The sequence below is a fragment of the Mycteria americana genome, chromosome 19 (assembly GCF_035582795.1).
Source record: "Mycteria americana isolate JAX WOST 10 ecotype Jacksonville Zoo and Gardens chromosome 19, USCA_MyAme_1.0, whole genome shotgun sequence".
Lineage (NCBI taxonomy): Eukaryota > Metazoa > Chordata > Aves > Ciconiiformes > Ciconiidae > Mycteria > Mycteria americana.
In genome coordinates this window covers 1,832,830-1,850,929 of record NC_134383.1, presented here as the reverse complement: position 1 = coordinate 1,850,929, position 18,100 = coordinate 1,832,830, and the positions used below count along the sequence as shown (strand labels likewise).

At 40.5% G+C, this 18,100-nt stretch overlaps 1 protein-coding gene across 4 annotated transcripts in view; it reads left to right on the top strand.

Annotated features, from left to right (window-relative positions):
- NCAM1 (neural cell adhesion molecule 1) overlaps positions 1–18,100 on the top strand; it is a 158,627-nt gene that overhangs the window by 126,087 nt on the left and 14,440 nt on the right. For 3 of the 4 annotated variants that reach the window (XM_075521323.1, XM_075521324.1, XM_075521326.1), the window contains exons 14-15: positions 9,590–9,714; positions 11,602–11,782. In XM_075521323.1, the coding sequence (XP_075377438.1) occupies positions 9,590–9,714; positions 11,602–11,782 (306 nt within the window). Of the gene's footprint in view, positions 1–9,589; positions 9,715–11,601; positions 11,783–15,163; positions 16,311–18,100 lie in introns of those variants that run through there. The other variant, XM_075521325.1, reaches the window with a different exon arrangement.

The following is an 18,100-nucleotide window of genomic DNA, read 5'->3' as shown; positions in this document are numbered from 1 at the left end:
GTGTCTTAGAAGCCTCATCCAAAGTAGCTTTCAGTTATATCTATACTGTTAATTTTGCCCTTGATCTTTAACTAAAGCTTTCTCTCAGGAGGAATTGATCTCAAAGGCAACCTCTCTTGCCTGTTTTTAAATCTCATGTTATATTAGGCTTACTGGGGATTTGGAAATATGTTTCCTCATGAGCAGAAGACACTGGATGCTTTTCCAGGCAATCTCACAGTGACTCTTAAACTTCCCTCCTTCATGATGCACCTGCCTAGAGTTCCATGAGTCTATGTTTATAACTAGAGACAACGGATTGAAAGCTCAGATGTGATAAATTGATTTTACATTTTGTACCATCAGTTCTTTCCCCAGTAATGGTATGCCCTTAATCTTGTCAGATACAAGCACCCAAAAGATTAAGAGTTTAATTCTCTTTACACCAAATTAACAGGGAAGTACCAGAGCACTGTGAAGTAGCCTCATTAAGATGAGACAGAGGAATGATCATGAAAAATGCAAATTATAAAGTAGATAGTAATTTAGGAAGGGAAACAGAGCATTGAGTTAGTGGTGTCCTCCAGTCCCACAGCTGATTTTTTTTTTTTTTCTCATTTCCCTGTCATAGAGTCTGCACACTTTTTCATTTCTTTCAGCAGTAGCTGTCTTCCTCATGCCATCTTTGTAACTAATTTCCAGTGCGGAGCACTTCATTCCTCTCCTTGTTGACAGAAAAACCCCTTGCACACATGAAATCATCAGTGTAATTGATTGTACAGGATTCATGCCATTCCTTGAATCTTCAGGCTGAATGTGTTGGGTGGAGCTTGTGCACTCTGAGTGATAACTGTCAGTCTGGCCAAATTCTGGTTGCAGCTCTTTGATCGAAAGCTGTGTCCTTGGAAATGTATACACGTAGTAGGTTTTTCTCTTTTTTCAGTTGTTATTGTTGTTGGTATTTAGGAAGACATTTATTTCTGCAGAGGGGAGAATACATCAATATGAAATGCCAAGGTTTGTCTTCACTGAACTGCGTGGCCTATGATTTTGACCATTTCACCTCTGCTGCTTGGACTGTTTCTGAATAACAATGTATTCCCTTTTTCTTTCCAACAGTCTTATATCCAACAGTCTTGTGGATTCCTTCAGCTGTCCAAGTTCTGGCGCACACTCTACAATAATTTTTGTTTCTTCTTTGACTTGGTATTAATAAGCAGTGATGCGGCTGTGCCTAACACTCACAAGGTCATAACTCAGTGCTTTCTGTGGTTTAATATTCTTATATTTCCAGGCGATTTTAGTGTCTCCCCAGTGTTTCTGATATATGCTGGCTAATTTAATTTTGTTTCTATTTTATTTAGTCTGTAATTCTGTTGTTGATTTTTCCCTTGCCCATTGTTTACATCAGTTTTTTAATTTTTTTGTATTTTCCATGTGACCTCCTCCACTTTCCTTTCAACCAATCATGTGCGTGCGTATCATGTGACTTTGTCATGTGGCTTGCATGGTGCTGATGATGTCGTCCACGCTGGTGAACAGAAGGTAAAATACTTTGTTCTGATTGGTTGCATAGAGTTGGGGTGAGGATTCCCCTCTGGTCAGTGACCAGGGATCTCCAAATTCCATCACTCCAAAATCCTTCTACAAGCCTTTTGGAGAAGTTGCTCACCACTGTCTGCATGTGAAGAACTCAGCTTCAGTCTTCCACACTGAGCTTGAAAAAACTTGGAGGAAAAAAAAAAAAGAAAAAAACTAAGACAAAAATCTTGTAGCTCAGTCATTTGCTTCTTTCACTATCAGAATCCAACAGTCAGCATCCTAGTAAGGTTCTAAAACTTTCTCTGGCATTAACACCAATGGCAAAAATCCTTTTGCCTTTCAGGGTACCAGTGTGCCAACTACAGACTGCTAGTTGATGGGAGGTTGTGGGTAAGATGCTCAGATAACATGAACACTGTTATCTTCCATTGCTTTAGCAACATTTTGACCCTAGGCAGTATACATTTATATAGATACATATACACACACACATTCACGCTATACATATTTAGTAGCTTATCAAAAGGATCCGAAATTCCCTATCTCTGAAATTTAGTTATTGGTAAGCATGTCACATTATGATTTAAGAAAGAAAATGTTCTATCATGAGTAAAACTTAAACATAGCTCGAGTGGGAACTATGTTTTTATAAAGTAGTGTATATATAGGCATGCACAGAGAACACGATGGGAGCTAGACTTCGCACAATTTCCAGCAGAAATACTATTGCATCCTTCTTGCCAGAGCACCTCATTCCTCCCACGCAGTATCTCAGTGTCTGGCAAGGGGTTTAATCTGAACTCATTTACCAGCAACAGTTAACAGTAGCTGGTGATCTCCATGAAATCAAGAAGCAAATGATTGACCCTTGCAGCTTATGGAGTCTCCAAGTAAAGTGTGTGGTAGTGAAAACAATTTATGCAACATTGTGATTTTTACAACTTCACTTAATACTCTCTGCATAATCTAAAGGGGGGGAGGGGAGGAAATCCTGCTTTTCTGCTTCCCCTATTAAACAAATAACTTTGAAAACTAGGAAACAATTGGCCTTTTTCAATCTGTGAATTCTGAAATCACCTTATTGTCTTGGACCACCACCATGAAAGGATTTAGGCTGGGATTTGCCAGGAAAACAAAACTAACACCAGTAACCTTCCCACATGACTGCATGCATGGAAGCAGCCCCTCTTCCCTCTCTGGTTGAAATCCAGGAGGATTGAAGACTTGGTTGTCTTGTTTTTGCATGATGTTCTGGTTTTGTTCCTTATTTTTGATTGTTGATGCATGCTTCTCTTGTGTGCGTTCTGAAGACTCCCTACCTATTCTTTCTCACCCATGTATATTTACCACTCGTGGAGATTTTCCATCGGTATGGCTGATGTTTGTTTCAAATTGTGACACTGTAGGTCACGATCTAGTCCTATTTACATGATGGTCAAAGATTGCAGAAATCAGCTGCTTCCTTGTTCATGTGTTGCAGAAATTACCATAGATTGCAGTTGTATTCTCTAAGCACAGCAAGGATGCAGGATCTTTCTTCCATGCCAGCTGGGCAAGGATTTAAGTTTATAGTCTAAATTGCTACAGTTGTGTGGTAACCAATTTGAGCTGCTTTTCAAAGGTGGGCAGAAGGAACGCATTTGATGGGAGCAGAGAAGAGAGGTGATAAAAGGTCTCTGTCATCTGCACTGCTATCAGTTCTGGGGTCATGTGCATTCAGTGCCCTGTGACTAAGGAAAAGTTTGTGCTGCTTTTTCATATTTGCTCCCCACCTCAAGTTTTCACTATAGCTGCATCCAGTCCTGGTGCTCGTGGCGCTCCCTGAAAACCAGCTCATTAAAAACACTTAGCTGCTTCTGAAATCCAACTAGATCAGACTAGTATTAGATCAAGGAAGCACTCTGAATATAAATTAAACAACCGTGAAAGGATACCAGGAAACATTTACTGCTTCCCTGTCGCAAGAGATTATTGGTGCTGATGGCTTAGCAGGAGTGGATAAAAAATAATTTGAAAATATAATGGCTCAGAGCAGTCTCCTCAGCTACCCTCACATGTGTAGGAGCCAACATGTAGTGATTCAGGCTTCAGGAGCCTGAAGAATAGTTCCTTATTTCAAGTACAGTTGGTCAGATTCATTATGAGTTACATCTGAAGTCCAAAGAATGGATCGCTGAGCTTAACACTGGATTACCAGTGATGTGTACCCTGACAGGGCAGTGCCATCATAAATAACACTTCACTTCATGCATGTACTGTCCTGTATTCTTACCAGAGCAAAGTATTGGCTTCTTCCTTTCTGAAAGTTACAAACTTGGTTGCTGGAAAAGAAAGACCATGCAGTAACACTTAGATGACTCCTGGGACCTGCACTGTAATCCAGTACAGTGCAGCAACTGAGTAGCCCTCATGGAAAGGAGCAAAATGATTGTGCTGCTTCATAGAAAGACAGGAGGTGCAAGGCTGGAGCCATCTAGTCCCAGTGTCTTGTGTCTCAAACAGGCCAGCAAGATGTTTCTGGCCTAAAATCTGACATTAGGCAAACCAATGCAGCAGGATTTTTTCCTGATGTCGTCATTGTTTCGTGAGAAGCCAGCCGTAACGAATGTGGGGAGGGATCTAGACAGATGAGTGATGAAGAGCTTGAGTCTGGTTGGGGTTTTTTTTGTGCAGCTCTTTGTGGTTGTAAAAATAAAGAAAGAAGCGTTAATGGAAAGAAAAAGTAGGTCCCCAGAGCCACAGAAGATGTGAGAGCAGAAATAGACCTCGTTTTCTAAAAGGCACTAAAGAGATTGAAGGCTATCTAATTCACAGCTCGTCATTTCTAGGCAATGGTGCCTTTGGAAGAGCCTTCGTGGGGTGGATGAGTTACCTTTCAAAATATAGGACTTCATGAGCTCTCTTGAATTCAGCTCCAGAGAAGGTTTGCTCAAATATAGTTTAAATTGCAAGAAGCAAGCGGTGTGCCATGCATGTTTATTGCTTTTCTCATAGGTAAAGCACCTATTGGGTTTACTTTTTTCCTTTGCTGAAGAGTGTCCTATGGGTGAAGTTTAAATCCGTGGAAGTGGTCAAGTCCTAACAAAGTATGCAGAGTGGCTGAAACCTGTAAACTTTAAATCTTTGAGCAAAGTCCATCCCATTTCTCAAGGAGAGTAAAGCATAGGGCTGAAAATTTAAGTTACTCGTCTTCTGCCTTCCAAGGGGCTCCACTTGCATTATTGGATGCTCGCTGCTGGGCTGAATGAGGTGCCATCTGGCTCAGACATAATCACTCAGCATTGTCTCACCATAGTGTGAAAGTGTAAGATCCTGCATCCCTCCTTCTACAGCAGAGTGAATTCTAAGCAGATAGGTGTTTGTAAAATGATTATCCAGGGGAAGTCTGGCATGCTTGGAGCTGTCTGCTCTCAATAAGCTAAGTAGCAGCATCACAAGGGGGATTCTTTAAGGATCCCATATTTTATGGGTGGAATAGGCAGATTTCTGCAATATCGCCAGTCAGCTCAGTGTAAATGGGAGATCCCCAGGCATGTAGCACACCTTTGTAATGCACTTTTGCTTTTCAGCCCCTATCCTGTAGGGACGATGCATGTTCCGTGAGCATGAGTTTCTTCTCTAACCTTCTGATGACAACCTTTTCTCTTCAGCTACTGACACTTTGACTCATTATAGGGATGCTGATTCTGCTGGACTAAACTTTTCCCACTAAACTTCTTCCTCCTTTGTTTGATACTACACACTAACCCATTTTTAATTTTACAGCCCTGTATCTGGATTACATCTGCCTGCTTAAGATAAATTAAATGCTGTGTGTTTATGGAGAGAAAACTAAAGTATTCTTGACCAGGGCTTGCACTGGTATACCTGTTGGGTTTCAGCCATTAGGAATGGTCCATATTCTCCTATTTGAAGAGAACGTTTCTCAGAGCAGAAGTGCATTTAAACTATTGGGGAAGGAAGGAGTCAGGAGCTAGAAACTAGACAATTCAAAGTGAAGAAAAGTTTCAGCAGAGAGCATAATTAGTCATTGGAATGGCTGTGTATAAGGTACAGCAGCATCTCTGACATTTAAAATCTATCAAGAATAAGCATCTTTCCAAAGGATGTTCCTTCACATTTTAGTCTTGGTGCTCAATCACTGGAAAAAATTTCTAGCCTGTGTTAGCTAAGAGGTCAAATTCTATAAGTACAGTGTTTCCCTATCACTTCAAGATCTCTTTACTTATTACTAATTATCTCTCTGAGGTAAGGATGGGAAAGAGTACCAATGAAATGTTGATCTTGTACTGTCTAGTTATCAGTGAAGCCATTCATCAAGTCTACCACAAATATGGCAACAGTTAAGCATTGCTGCTCACAGAGGTTTCAGCAGCATCAGGTGGCTCAGTGTCCAGCAAAATAAGTAGCCATGAATGTCCCACCCCCAGTTGGTACTGGGAGCTAGTTTCTTGTGTGAAAAAATGATAGAACAAGACATTTGCTTCTGGTTTCATTTAATTATTGGATAATAGTCATGACACAATTATTGCAGTAATAGCTTCTTCAACTCAAATCAACTCAATAGTCAAAACCAGTAACCTTTGCAGCGATATTTTTCTTTTAGGATTGAGGAAAGAAAAAAATATAATTGCTTGGTTAATCTGATCTTTTCAGTATGCCTAGGTGAGGTACTTCTGCTCATCTAGAACTTGCTGTTCCCATTTAATTTTCAATCTGCAATGTGTTGTATGCATTATGAATGCTTTCAGCATTCGTAATTCCAGGAGAAACATGGGCTAGGAAGGGCTTTTCAAATATGCAGCCTCAGTTAGCTGGCAGTAAAGGTAAAAATCCACCCTTTTGTCTATACAGTAGATCGTAAATGTGGTCATTGGTTAAACACTGAATTCTCTTGTCCTTTTTTGAGACCTGAATGGCTCTATACTATGTAAACCAGGAGAACTCCAGAGGAGTGCATAGCACCTCTTGTAACATAAACAGGAAAACCTGTTCCTGTGTGCCATCTGCTTCAAACCGCACCAGAGTTTCAGGCAAGGGCAGCTCCATGGTCACCTTGAGAGCATTACCTTTGTGTTTTTAATGTACAGTCACTAAGAAACCTGTCACAGGGTGGAATACATCTCTTTAGTGTCCAGCTCATGTTGTGGGAGTTTTGTAATGGGGATGTAGGCAGAGGCAAGGATTTGGAAAAGAAAAATGTAACACGGGGAAAAGGAGCATTCCCTCTTTTTATCTTTAAAGAGGAGTTACTACGTTGTGAAACACAAATGTATGTATCTCACATCAAAGAACTCTGTGGATCCATGGATTGTAATTACCTTCTTGGAACAGTTGGTATGTTAGAGCATGTGTTAGCCTGCAAGAAAATCAAATTAATCTTGAATTACTGTTTCAGTCTGGGTCGTGCAGTTTTCTCACTGATGTTTCACAAAACAAATGTGCTTCAGTTCTTTCTTTGGAGAGGAAGGGGGTGAAGGAAGGGCTTCAAATTACTTCTGAAGATCAACTTTGAAAGATACTCAAAGATTAACCTTTCTCTGGCCAGTCAGAAATGCATGTGCTCTCCATTAGCAGCTGAATACAAATCCAGACAGAATAGATTTAGAACGGAGACTGGTTTTTGGGTTGAAAGAAGCTCCTGTAAATTCCCATGACTGATGTTATCTTTCCAAGTTTATCTTAATACAACTACTGGGTTATTATTTCCTTTCACTTTTAAAAAGGCTTAGTTCTGTTGCGTTTTACTAAAAGTTTTACTCCAGGCAACAGGCTGAGCTTTTAAAAAGTCACAAATGTTACTTCAGTGTCCTTGTTTTGTTCTCATTTGGTTACATTCATGCTCTTAAGTCTCAAATGTCACCGTTTCAGAGTTTTGGTATTGTTCTCTTTGGGATACATTCAGAACTGGATCATGTTTTAATTGTATTTCACCAGACGTTGGTGCATCTGTGAGCATGTGTTCAAGAAAGCCCATTGTCCAAACCACAAGTGGCACTGCAAGTAGACAGAGGTGCTTTAGCAGAACTGTAGGTCGCTTTGAACTAGAACAGTAAAGCTTGTGCTCAGCATTAGCAAACCTGTGCAAACGTTTGGGGCTGAAAACATTTGGGAAATGTATTTCGATTCAAGGTGCACAGCAAAACACAGGATGTGCATTGTCTGTTGTATTCTCTGTATATAAATTTCCTGTAGTCAGCTCTAAATGAGCTGTTTGCCACTCAGATGACTAAATAAAAATACTTCCAAAATGCATAAAATATGCATAATTGGTTAAACAGAGGTGTAGGATTTTTTTTTGCTTTTTAACATTCAACCACTTTAATTGTTATATAAAATACCTGTAAGAATTAGGACCCTATAATGAGACCAGCTAGCAGAGTGTAATTAATCTCAGGAGTTTGCTGGAATTGCCAACTGCAGCTGATTTGTAAGTTTTAACTTACAAATAATTGCAGTGTTGGTTTTGCTGAAATTACCCATAAAGAAATTGGGCAGAATAGCTTCCAGAGAATAGCAGCTAAAATGGTCAAAAGTTCTTAAGACCCAGAATTCATGGCTTAAGCACTTAGACTATATCACAGAGCTGATACTAAAGAAGTCAGTAAGTACTGTAAAATGACCTAGTAAGCTTCAGCAAGATTTATGATAAATTTTGTCAAGTCTTATTGACTTTGACTAGCATTTAAACTCTTGGGACATTTCAGGGCTGTAGAAACAATAGCTCCAACTGCAATCTCAGATGAGCATTGGCATAGAGGAACCTAAGCTTTTTTTGCCTTTAAGTAAAATGGAGCAAAGCAAGTATCCAGGCACCTACAGAAAGTTAGCAGGATCTGAGCTCTCTTGTGGTCTATGTCACTTTTGAAAAGAGAGACCAGGGCTCTCTTATCCTTTAAGTTCTTTTGCTAATTTGATACTTACGTTGTTGGGGACAGGGGGTTGTTTGGTTGATGGGTTTCTCTTTCCACAAGAACAAATAAATAGGTAATAATGCCTCTTGCATAGTAAATTCACAGGCTGTCAGAGCACTTTGGAAACAATTGATCCTTAGGGTAATATGAACAGGGAAGGAGAAAACATGTCTCTTGAGCAATTTGCTGCAGTATTTCTGAAGGCAGGGCGGGGGGTGGTGGTGTGTAAATATGTAATTGGACAATCTGTGGAATTGACTTTTGTTAGCAGAGGTGTTTATAGTAAAGGTGCAAGAAGGAAGTACTTGAGTTGAGATTGGGGAACCATCCTCTGCAGATTGTGTGTGCAGGTTATGGAGGAATTGGCTAGAAAAAGCAGTTGTAGAGACATGGGTGTGAAAGGGTGTGGTTGTAAACCAGTGTGCCCTGCAGAGGCAAATGATATTTCAGTTTTCTACTGATGTCAGGGGTTCAAATCGGGAAATGATAGCTTTTTCTTTTAAAAAAGGTTATTACAGAAGAGTGAAGGGGTCTATTTCTCTCCAGCCTGTATTCGTTGCAATTAGTTAACACCAGTGCAAGCTGAGTGAAAAGATGTGCTGTTGTGATTCAGTACCATTTTTTCCACACTCATTTAAGTAAGCACACCAGTTGAGTCTCTGGTCCAGCAACTATAAGACCTAAACAACATTCAAAGTGCAAACACAGGTCTGTATGACAAGCATAATGTCCCTTTTCAATGATGCTCTTTACATCTACCTTTCACAGGAGCAGTCTGCCTGTTTGCCACATACCCTATCTTGACATTTTCCAGGTGTGTCACATCAGTGTTTTACAACAAAAATAGTGAGGAACTGGTCATTGCTCTAGGATATTCTTGGGGAAGGGTGGGGTCTTTTTCACTCAGCCTCTGACTCCATTCCGGCACACACAAAAATGGTAACTTGTATCGGTGAAAACAAACTACCAAATGCAAGAAATACTTGGGTCTTGCAAATATTTGTACCTGAGACACACAGTGTCCTCTGTGTCTGGGTCAGAGTGATGCTGATACCCTAGCAGCTGAGTATAATGAAGTATTTCTCTGATTTTGATGAGTACTTTTTCCCTTATGAATTTTTTTACAATTAAACATAAACCTACCATTGTTTCAGGGGAACCCAGCGCACCCAAACTGGAAGGTCAGATGGGAGAAGACGGAAACTCCATTAAAGTGAATGTTATCAAGCAGGATGATGGTGGCTCCCCAATTAGACATTATCTGATCAAATACAAAGCTGTAAGTATGACTGACACTCAAGCCTGATTTGTATGTAGCTGTTCAGTACTCGGGCTTCACTATGCAGGCAGACAACCCTGAAGCTAAGATCTTGTAGGTGGGCCAGTACAGGAATACATGCTAAGCAGGTATGGTAGAAGTGTATAGGGTATGAGACATGACATGCACAGAAGCAACATACAAAATCTTTGTCTCACTTTTTTTCCCTTCACTTTGACTACGAAAGATTATTCCTCCATGCTGTCTTCTGTAGAACTGTGAGCATATGGTAATTACATGCATTTAGTATTATTTCATTTCATATAGTTCTGAGATGGGATTGCCAGCAACAACTTAAATAGTTGGGGACCAGAGGTTCATAGTGTAGAGCATTGCCCACCTTCAGACATGTATCTAATCATAACTTTCCATTGGTCATTGAAACTGCCATATTTGAGTAATGAGTGCCAAATTATTCTGCGGATTATTGAATAAGGCATTCAATGTAGTCAATATAGACACAGATAAAGTGAGAGATCCTATTGGAAGCAGTTTCCCTTAAGGCCTAACTTAATCAGCTCTCATTGTGAATTACCCAGGATTGCAGAATACATGATTCTCTGAGCAAAACATCTAGTCCTAGTCTTGGGAAAGAACATCTATGTGATGACTAGCTAGTATTAACTGTTGTAAGCTGAATGTGGCCCTTGTTTTGTGTTAGGTGGTATTTGATATCCCCTCCCCCAATGGGAAAATGAAGGGGAGGGGGGGAGAAAACCTAGTCAGAGAGATTGCTTAGCACATCCTTGAGGAATAGGACCTTGAGAGAGGGTCAGTGAGAATATGAAGCTCTTCAGGGCAGCAGAAAAATTGCTAGAAGTTATTGAAACTTTTTTCTGTTGTCTGCATGCTTTCTCAGTCTTAATATACCTGGGAGCAGCTCAGCTGTACCAGTTTGCTTGAGCTGAAATATGGAAGCTTTCCAGCTATTAAGAAACCAGGACACTTACTCGGTGACTGAGTCTGGCAGATGTGGTGCTGAACTACTTCCATATTGGCTATTAGTAATCTTTCCTTTATGTGCTACAAATGAACAATCCTTAGAGTAAAGTCACAGAGCAAACTTTGCACTTCAGTCTAGAAATCCCAAGAGTATTCGTTACCACCATCATTTTGTGCATTTTAGGTTACTTACAGCTTATTAGAATGGGGAGAGTCTTTGGAATGTCAAAAGGACAATCCAGTATCACAAAGCCATAAATTCCAGCAAAGACAGAAAAGTCTGTTAGCACACTCCAGTCCCAGAAAACTGCCTAAGACTGTCTCAAGGTACCTTGGCAGTGGGTTTTTCAAATTCATCTGGGCAAAATGTACATCTGGATTCCCTGAAACTGGAGTAGGAATTATGAAAGTTACTAGTTGTATGCACCTTTTAAAATTTCTCTTAAGCGGTGCAGAATAGAATGGTAGTGGCAAGCTAGGCCAGACCCATGTTAAGAGGTAAATCTCTGTCTCTCAGGTGATTTAAATTTGATGTACTAAGACATGAAAGAACACTCTTAAAGTGCTTTGCAGGGCAGAAACATACAGAAGTTGCAGCTTTTCGCCTCTGAAATGGAAGTAGTCTAGTGATGTGCCAAAGATGAGAGGAAGAACTGAGGTGTGGTAACACTGCAGAAAACAGGATTCTCAGCAGGAAAGAGGCTGCTTTGGTATCTCTTGTCCTCTCCACTTAGAGCCAACAGCACATCATGTTTTGCACCCCTGAATTAGCTGAGGAGCATGTGCTTGTGTAGAAACCTCCCCACTTTTCCATTTGTTAGTTAGCCATTACAGTGTTCTCAAAGCTGGCTACTAATGTTGTGCTGTGTGTTTTGCATCCCTGCCTGTCATCTCACTGCTCTGCAGAAGCATTCCTCAGAATGGAAACCAGAGATCAGACTTCCGTCTGGCAGTGACCACGTCATGCTCAAGTCCCTGGACTGGAATGCGGAGTATGAGGTTTATGTGATAGCTGAAAACCAGCAAGGGAAGTCCAAACCAGCTCACTATGCTTTCCGAACTTCTGCTCAGCCTACTGTCATCCCAGGTACAGCAGTCATAAGCTTTACCATTGTTTTCTGCTTCCAATTAATGCAACAGTGCTGCATCCTTTAATGTGCCTGAGTAACCCTGACAACTTGCTTGCTTGAAGCCATTATCACAATTGGTTACCCATCCAAAGCTTAGTTTTTGCCATGTACATACCTGTACTGTAGTTCATGTTACAGTATGTACAGCATTAGCAGTACACTGTTAGAAATGCTACATGACAAATCCTTGTCTGACTGTTTACACGGAATGTTGGCTTTTTGTATCAGGGTAACAGGATTGCCAGGTGAGAAAAGCAGTGGATAGAAAACGCTTTCTGAAACCAGAAAGTAGGATTCCCGTTTTAAACTAAAGCAAAAGAGACCATTCAGATCTCTGGGGCAATGCTTTTCACAATGCAGATTTCCCTTCCAAACCTGCTTTGGGCTTGCTTACTGCTCATTTGTCCATCCAGCTCAGCCTTTGGAGAAATAAAGGCATAAGGAGTTTGCTAGCGGTTGGAAAGGGAGGGGATTAAAATCTCTCTCTGAACGTTTTTTATTAAATGAAATGGAGATCAAATTACAGTAATATTAAAACAGCACTGTTTCAATGTTGGGTAGGGCACTAGGGAAAAGTAACTAAATAGCATTAAAATGCTGCTGGAAACTCTTGTTTCAGACAGACTGTACTTATTAGCGTGCTTACAAAGTGAGGTAGAAGCTCAAAAGCTACAAAAAACAAGCAGACCCTATTTAGCTGACATGCTAGGAATTTAGCAGTTCGCTGGAAGGTGTTGAAAGGGCAGTTAGTATTTCTTTTCTACACAGTTAGTAGTAGTGCACATTAAAAACAAAACAAACAAACAAAAAAAACCCCAAACCAAACAAAACCTCAAGGATGAAATTGCTGGACTACCTGTAAATTAAAGTTCTGATTGGTTAAAGGCAGATGAATAAACTTTAAAGCTTACGAGTCAGTCAAGATTCTCACTGCACAGGCAGAGTAAAGCATATTCATGCCAAGATTGGTGCTGACAGTCTATATTGAAGGGAGTGATTTGATTTCATTCTGTCTTCTAGATTGTTAACTCAGTCTCATGTTTTCCTTCAGAACAACTAGAGAGTTTTCTTCAGTCCTTCCCTTGTACTGAGAATCCAATCCTTGGTCTGCCCCCACTGTGCCCACTCCCTTCCTGTCTGAAGGAAACTGCTGAGACCTTGTGCAGTTTGCATGCTGAAACTCCACTTGATTAAGCCAGATAATGTTGTTAAGCATACAAATGAGTGACCTAGTTGGTTGGGGCTTGAAAAATGTGTATGGTAGGGAGAATGAGGATAAGGAGGAGGAGGGAAATGGGGCAAAAGAGAGATGGGGATGTGTGTTTGAACAAGGCTGTAGTTTTGGGTGGAAGGACCCTCAGTAACTCATTAAGCAACTTACTCTCTGATTCTCATTTTCAACAGCTCTAATACTTACTACCCTCACATATTTGAAGGACAACTGTGACTGATGTGGCAGGAGAAAGTGAGGGTAATTTGGCAAAGAGTGCCTTAAGGTCAGTTCAGAGCTGAACAGTCAAATGCGGTAGGCTGGAAACAGCAGAAAGTGGTTCCTTTGCACTGTGATATATCTCCCCAGGGAAAGTTACAAGTACCGATCAGTCTTTTTGTTCCTCCAGATTCCTTTGTGTGCAACCGTTGTTGCCTTCCTGTGCTGATATTCTCTTTTAGCCTTTGTTACATGCCCAATGGGACAACAAAGCTACCTGGGACAGGTGGGATGTCTTGCACAGGTGTATTAGCAAATTTTGAGAACACTGTTGCCTTTGGAATACACAGTGTCCGTATTGTAGTCCATGGCAATGGGAGGAGCAACGAGCCTAGATGCCACTAAGCCCTTTAAATCCAACAGTAACATGGGCAGGGACCCTCTGAAAAAGTGCGGGGGCGAGAGGGGGAAGCCCTGTTTGTTATCACAGGTGTAACTTCATTGGCCTCTCTGAAATTATTCGTCACTTAGTCTGGTGTGAAGCATGGGAGGAATCAGGATTTGAGGCTGCCACTCAAATGTTGGACTTGGAGATGTCAGAAGCACTTTGAAAAGCAGTTGTTTCAGGATGCAAATTTGCCACAGGATTGACCTAACAGATGGATGCAGTTGGTTCTCAGAAAGAATGTGCTCTGGTTCAGGAGCAAGTAGAGCACTGTGCAGTAAAATGACTACTGCTGGCTATGCTGGCTTTGTGACTCTGTTTCTCTAGGCTTTTTTCATTTTGTAGAGGACTTTGGTTTCTATTAGGCCTTCTAAGGTGTTTCCAGGCCCTTTGGTTCCCTGAGCTGATCCCCAAACTAATAATGTTGGGGAAGATATTTCCAGAGGGTAGGCTAGATTTTTCTGACATGCAGTCCACAGGCCTCTATAGAAATGAAGGCAAGTATGTCAAATTGCAGTAGGGAGGAGGCTCTGTGTATTACTTTGCTTTAGCATCTCGTTGTTTTTATGGCATTTAGCTTTTACATTTTGATTTCAAAATGAGCTACATAGGCGCCTCTAACATGGCATTGCTCCGCTTGACCATAATAGCTAGGAATTTCCTGCAGACAAAATGTGTATTTATTATGTAGAGTCCTTTGTTACCATCATCTGTACAGTGTCCTTAAAGTGGTTGGAAGGATAAGGGTATTATTTTCAGTAATAATAATAATTGCATTAGAGTAGTTTACAAGCAGCTGGAAGGCTAAATGGAAAAGTCAGTCCTGTATTCTTTGAGACAGTCTTCTCCAGGGTTTTAGTCACCTGGATCTATTATCCAAGTCCTTGGTACAACAGGCTTTGGGGGAAGGACTTGGACAGGCAGGTAGATTGTCTGCTACACAAAAGCTTTTTTTTTTCTTTTTAAATGTGTAAAAGGCAGTGTTGTCCTTTCAAATACCAGTTAACCATTTTCTTGTGTTTCTCACTGAGCCTTCTGTTCCATCATTTTTAATGTCATTTGCTTGCAAACCCCATAAACCCTGACTTGGACCCTGCTCTGCAGCTTTGGACATTGCTGAGCTTCTGAACCGGCCCTTTTGTCGGTGTGAATGTGCTAATGCTCTTCTTTAACCTTTAGCCATTTTAATTTATGAAATTAAATAAACCTTTGATTCTTATGTTTTCTATATTTATGACCTAATTTTTTTTATCTATTTTTCTCTCTTTCTCTCTTTCTTTCTTTTTCTTCCTCGTCCTTTCTTCCCTGCCCTCTCCCTTCTTCCCCTTACTCCTTTCCTATGTCTGTCGTCATACATGTCACCTTGGATCTCACGGGGAAACATCCACGCTTGCCACATGCACCAAATTTGTTTTTAAACAACCATATTTTCCCCTCCTGGGAACCATTGTCTGGCACCTGCAGCGACCTTGGGAAGTCCATCAACGTCGTCCTCCTTTGTTTCATTGCTTCTTTCTGCAGTGACTCTGCTTTTGCTCTGTTAGAAACTTAAAATAAAATAAAGCAATATTTGCTTGAAAAGGCCTGGGTCCCTCCAAGGTGTGAAAGCAGATAACTTTGCTTCAGAGGATCATATCAGTTCAGAGAAAAAAAAAAAAAAAACCAAACAAACAAACAAAACCACCAAACACAGAACATTAAAAAAAAAAAAAAAAAGGTTTAATTTGAAAGAGTCAGTATTTTGTAACAAGGAAAAAAGGTTTAAGCCGAGGTTTTTTTTTTTGCTTCAACATTTTTTGTTACTTGTAATGAATTTGCCCTTTTTAATGGATGTAAAGAAAGACTTGTTGTTGTTGTTTGCTTGCTGTTTTTCATCAAAGGAAGGTACAATATTGAAAGCCTTTTAAGATACTGCTTCTTACTGATTTCCCTGCACATCTGGTGCTGATCACCGCTGTATTGTGCAAAAGGTTTCTAAAGCCCCATCCACAAATCTAAACCCGCAGACTATAAAAAGAGAAAGAAGATTTGTCAGAGATAATCCTACTGGTTGCCCAAATGTCTCTGTGGGCTTTTGCATGTGGATGCAAATTTATGGCCATTAGAATGTTTTCCTGATGTGGTGGTCTGAATATAAACATCTTGTGGGTATTATGCTGAAAAGATTTCTTTCTTTCTTCTTTATGTGGTTGAATCCTTGCAACTTCATTGGCCCCTTGTGTGCAGTCAAGTATCTCATGACCCATAGTGGATCTGGGGCATAATACAGCCCATGAGCATACAAATCTGCAATGGATGCTTGTCTAACATTTTCTGGTTTTCCACTACTGTATTATCAACTTCATAGAGAGATCCCTTTTCTTGCCATTTTAACAGAAAAGATTAGCTTGGATCAAGTTACCTGACCAGCTAAATTATTATTACTGATCCTTAACAATGTTCATGGCTAACTGTGCATGTGACATTACCAGACAGGATTAATCCATAGTGTAAATTGGTGCAATATAATGCATCTTTGTTATCAAGTTCTGTGTATTGCATTTCGTTGAACAAATTTCAGTTGACTTTTTTCTTTTTTTCTTGTTCTTACTTGGGGGGGGGGGAGGGGGGGGCAAACAGAAAACAAACCACAAAAAAACCAACCAAACAACAACAAAAAACCCTGTGCCCCTCATGAATTGTATTTGTGATAGGAAATCCATTTGGCTCTGATGCTCTTCTAAAAATGGGTGTGTCTCCCCCCCTCTAGGTCTCTCTCTCTCTGTGAGTGGGCCTGAGGTTGCCAAGGTTGAAATTGTTGACCTAGCTGTTGAACTGTCTGTACAGATGTCTCAAATACTATCAGTTGTCTGGAATGGGATTAATCTTTCTAACAAAATTCTAATAGGGACAAACAAAAACCCCTGCCATCAGTCTTGTCTAACTATGCATTTTATGCTCTGCACATAATTGTCTGCTGTATTTATTCAGACCTTGTTCATTATGATTTGTGAACTGCTTTTCTATCTAAATTATAAATGAAAACTTCGTGCAGGTGTTGCACACAAAAGCATGTGGATTTCTTTTAAAAAACCAAAAACCTCACCCCCAGTGTTTTAGAGTATAGAAACTGTGTTAGATCTTTTGAGTTTACACCTTATTGTTATTGAACTACAACAAGAGTAATCATAATACTAAAAAGTTGTGTGACCTTCCCCTATAGCTGACTTTATTAAGTTCATCTGTAGATCTGATATCAGCTTGTACAGTCGGTTTCCCCTTATCTATAGATGGAGGTTACTAGCTGAGGTTGAGATATATCTCGCCCAACTCATAGGTTATTAAAATTATCTTGCCTAAACTATAACTTTACATAGTGTTGTGTGGAGAGAGAGCAGCACCTCTAGAGGCCGCTCTTCCTATTCAAGGAGAGGTGCCTTCAGGCAGTGGAGGTGCATTATGCTCTGAGGGGCCTCCTCTCTGTGGTGACTAGGCAAAGCCCAGACAAGTAGATGAGAGATCGTTGACATGGCTCAAGTTACTTGAAATGAATCCCATACACAACGGCAAACAGGAATCTAGACAACATGGAATGTATACAAAAAGAGCTTCTGTCTGTTTGTTTGTAAAAATAAGGAGCATAAATGATATTTTTACCACCAGTTTATGCGTGTAACGTGTCAGATACTAGATATACATTGGATTGTTGAGGTCTGACAGTCAATGCTGGACAAGGTCCCAGGCCATATTCTTGATGTAAATGAAATAAAAAAAAGTTTGCAGAAAAGCCAGTTCTCTTTTCTGTGCTCAGAGATGAGACATAGATTCAGATGTGGAACCAGAAGTTCAAACACTCAGATTTTCAGTGCACACAAACAACCTTGCAAGCACATGTTCTGTGGGAACAAGTCATACCTACAGGAAGGCTGGAACCTCAACCCTTAGAAAAGATGTTTCCATGTGTGTGTGATGAACTGCAGAGCCTTGTAGGATCTCACATGGCCCATGGGATTCCAGCAGCTGTACCCCCCGTTTGTTAAGTCTCTACATATCTTCAAAGATGTTTGTCAAAGCATTACTTTGGCTGCCTTCATTTTACAGGAAGGCCGTGTTTAATAAGGTTCTGCTCCACCAGGATCAGTTGCAATTGTTCACACCTCCTAGTTTCTGCTAGATAAAAAGAAGTTTTTGAAGCTCTCCTGAGTCTTGAAGCTGGTGGAGTGGAACAAGCAGCCAGTGGCACCAAGGTGTGTGCATTGCTGTAGTGTAGAAGAAGTGCAGCTGTGGCAGAAGTCAGACTGCAGATCAGTTGTTCAGATTTACAGTCTGTTTTACTCCTGAAAAGAGGATCTTGGTGTGATTCACTCTTTGTTTACAGTTTTTTCTTTTTGTATGCTCATATTCCCCTTTTCATCCTTGGAA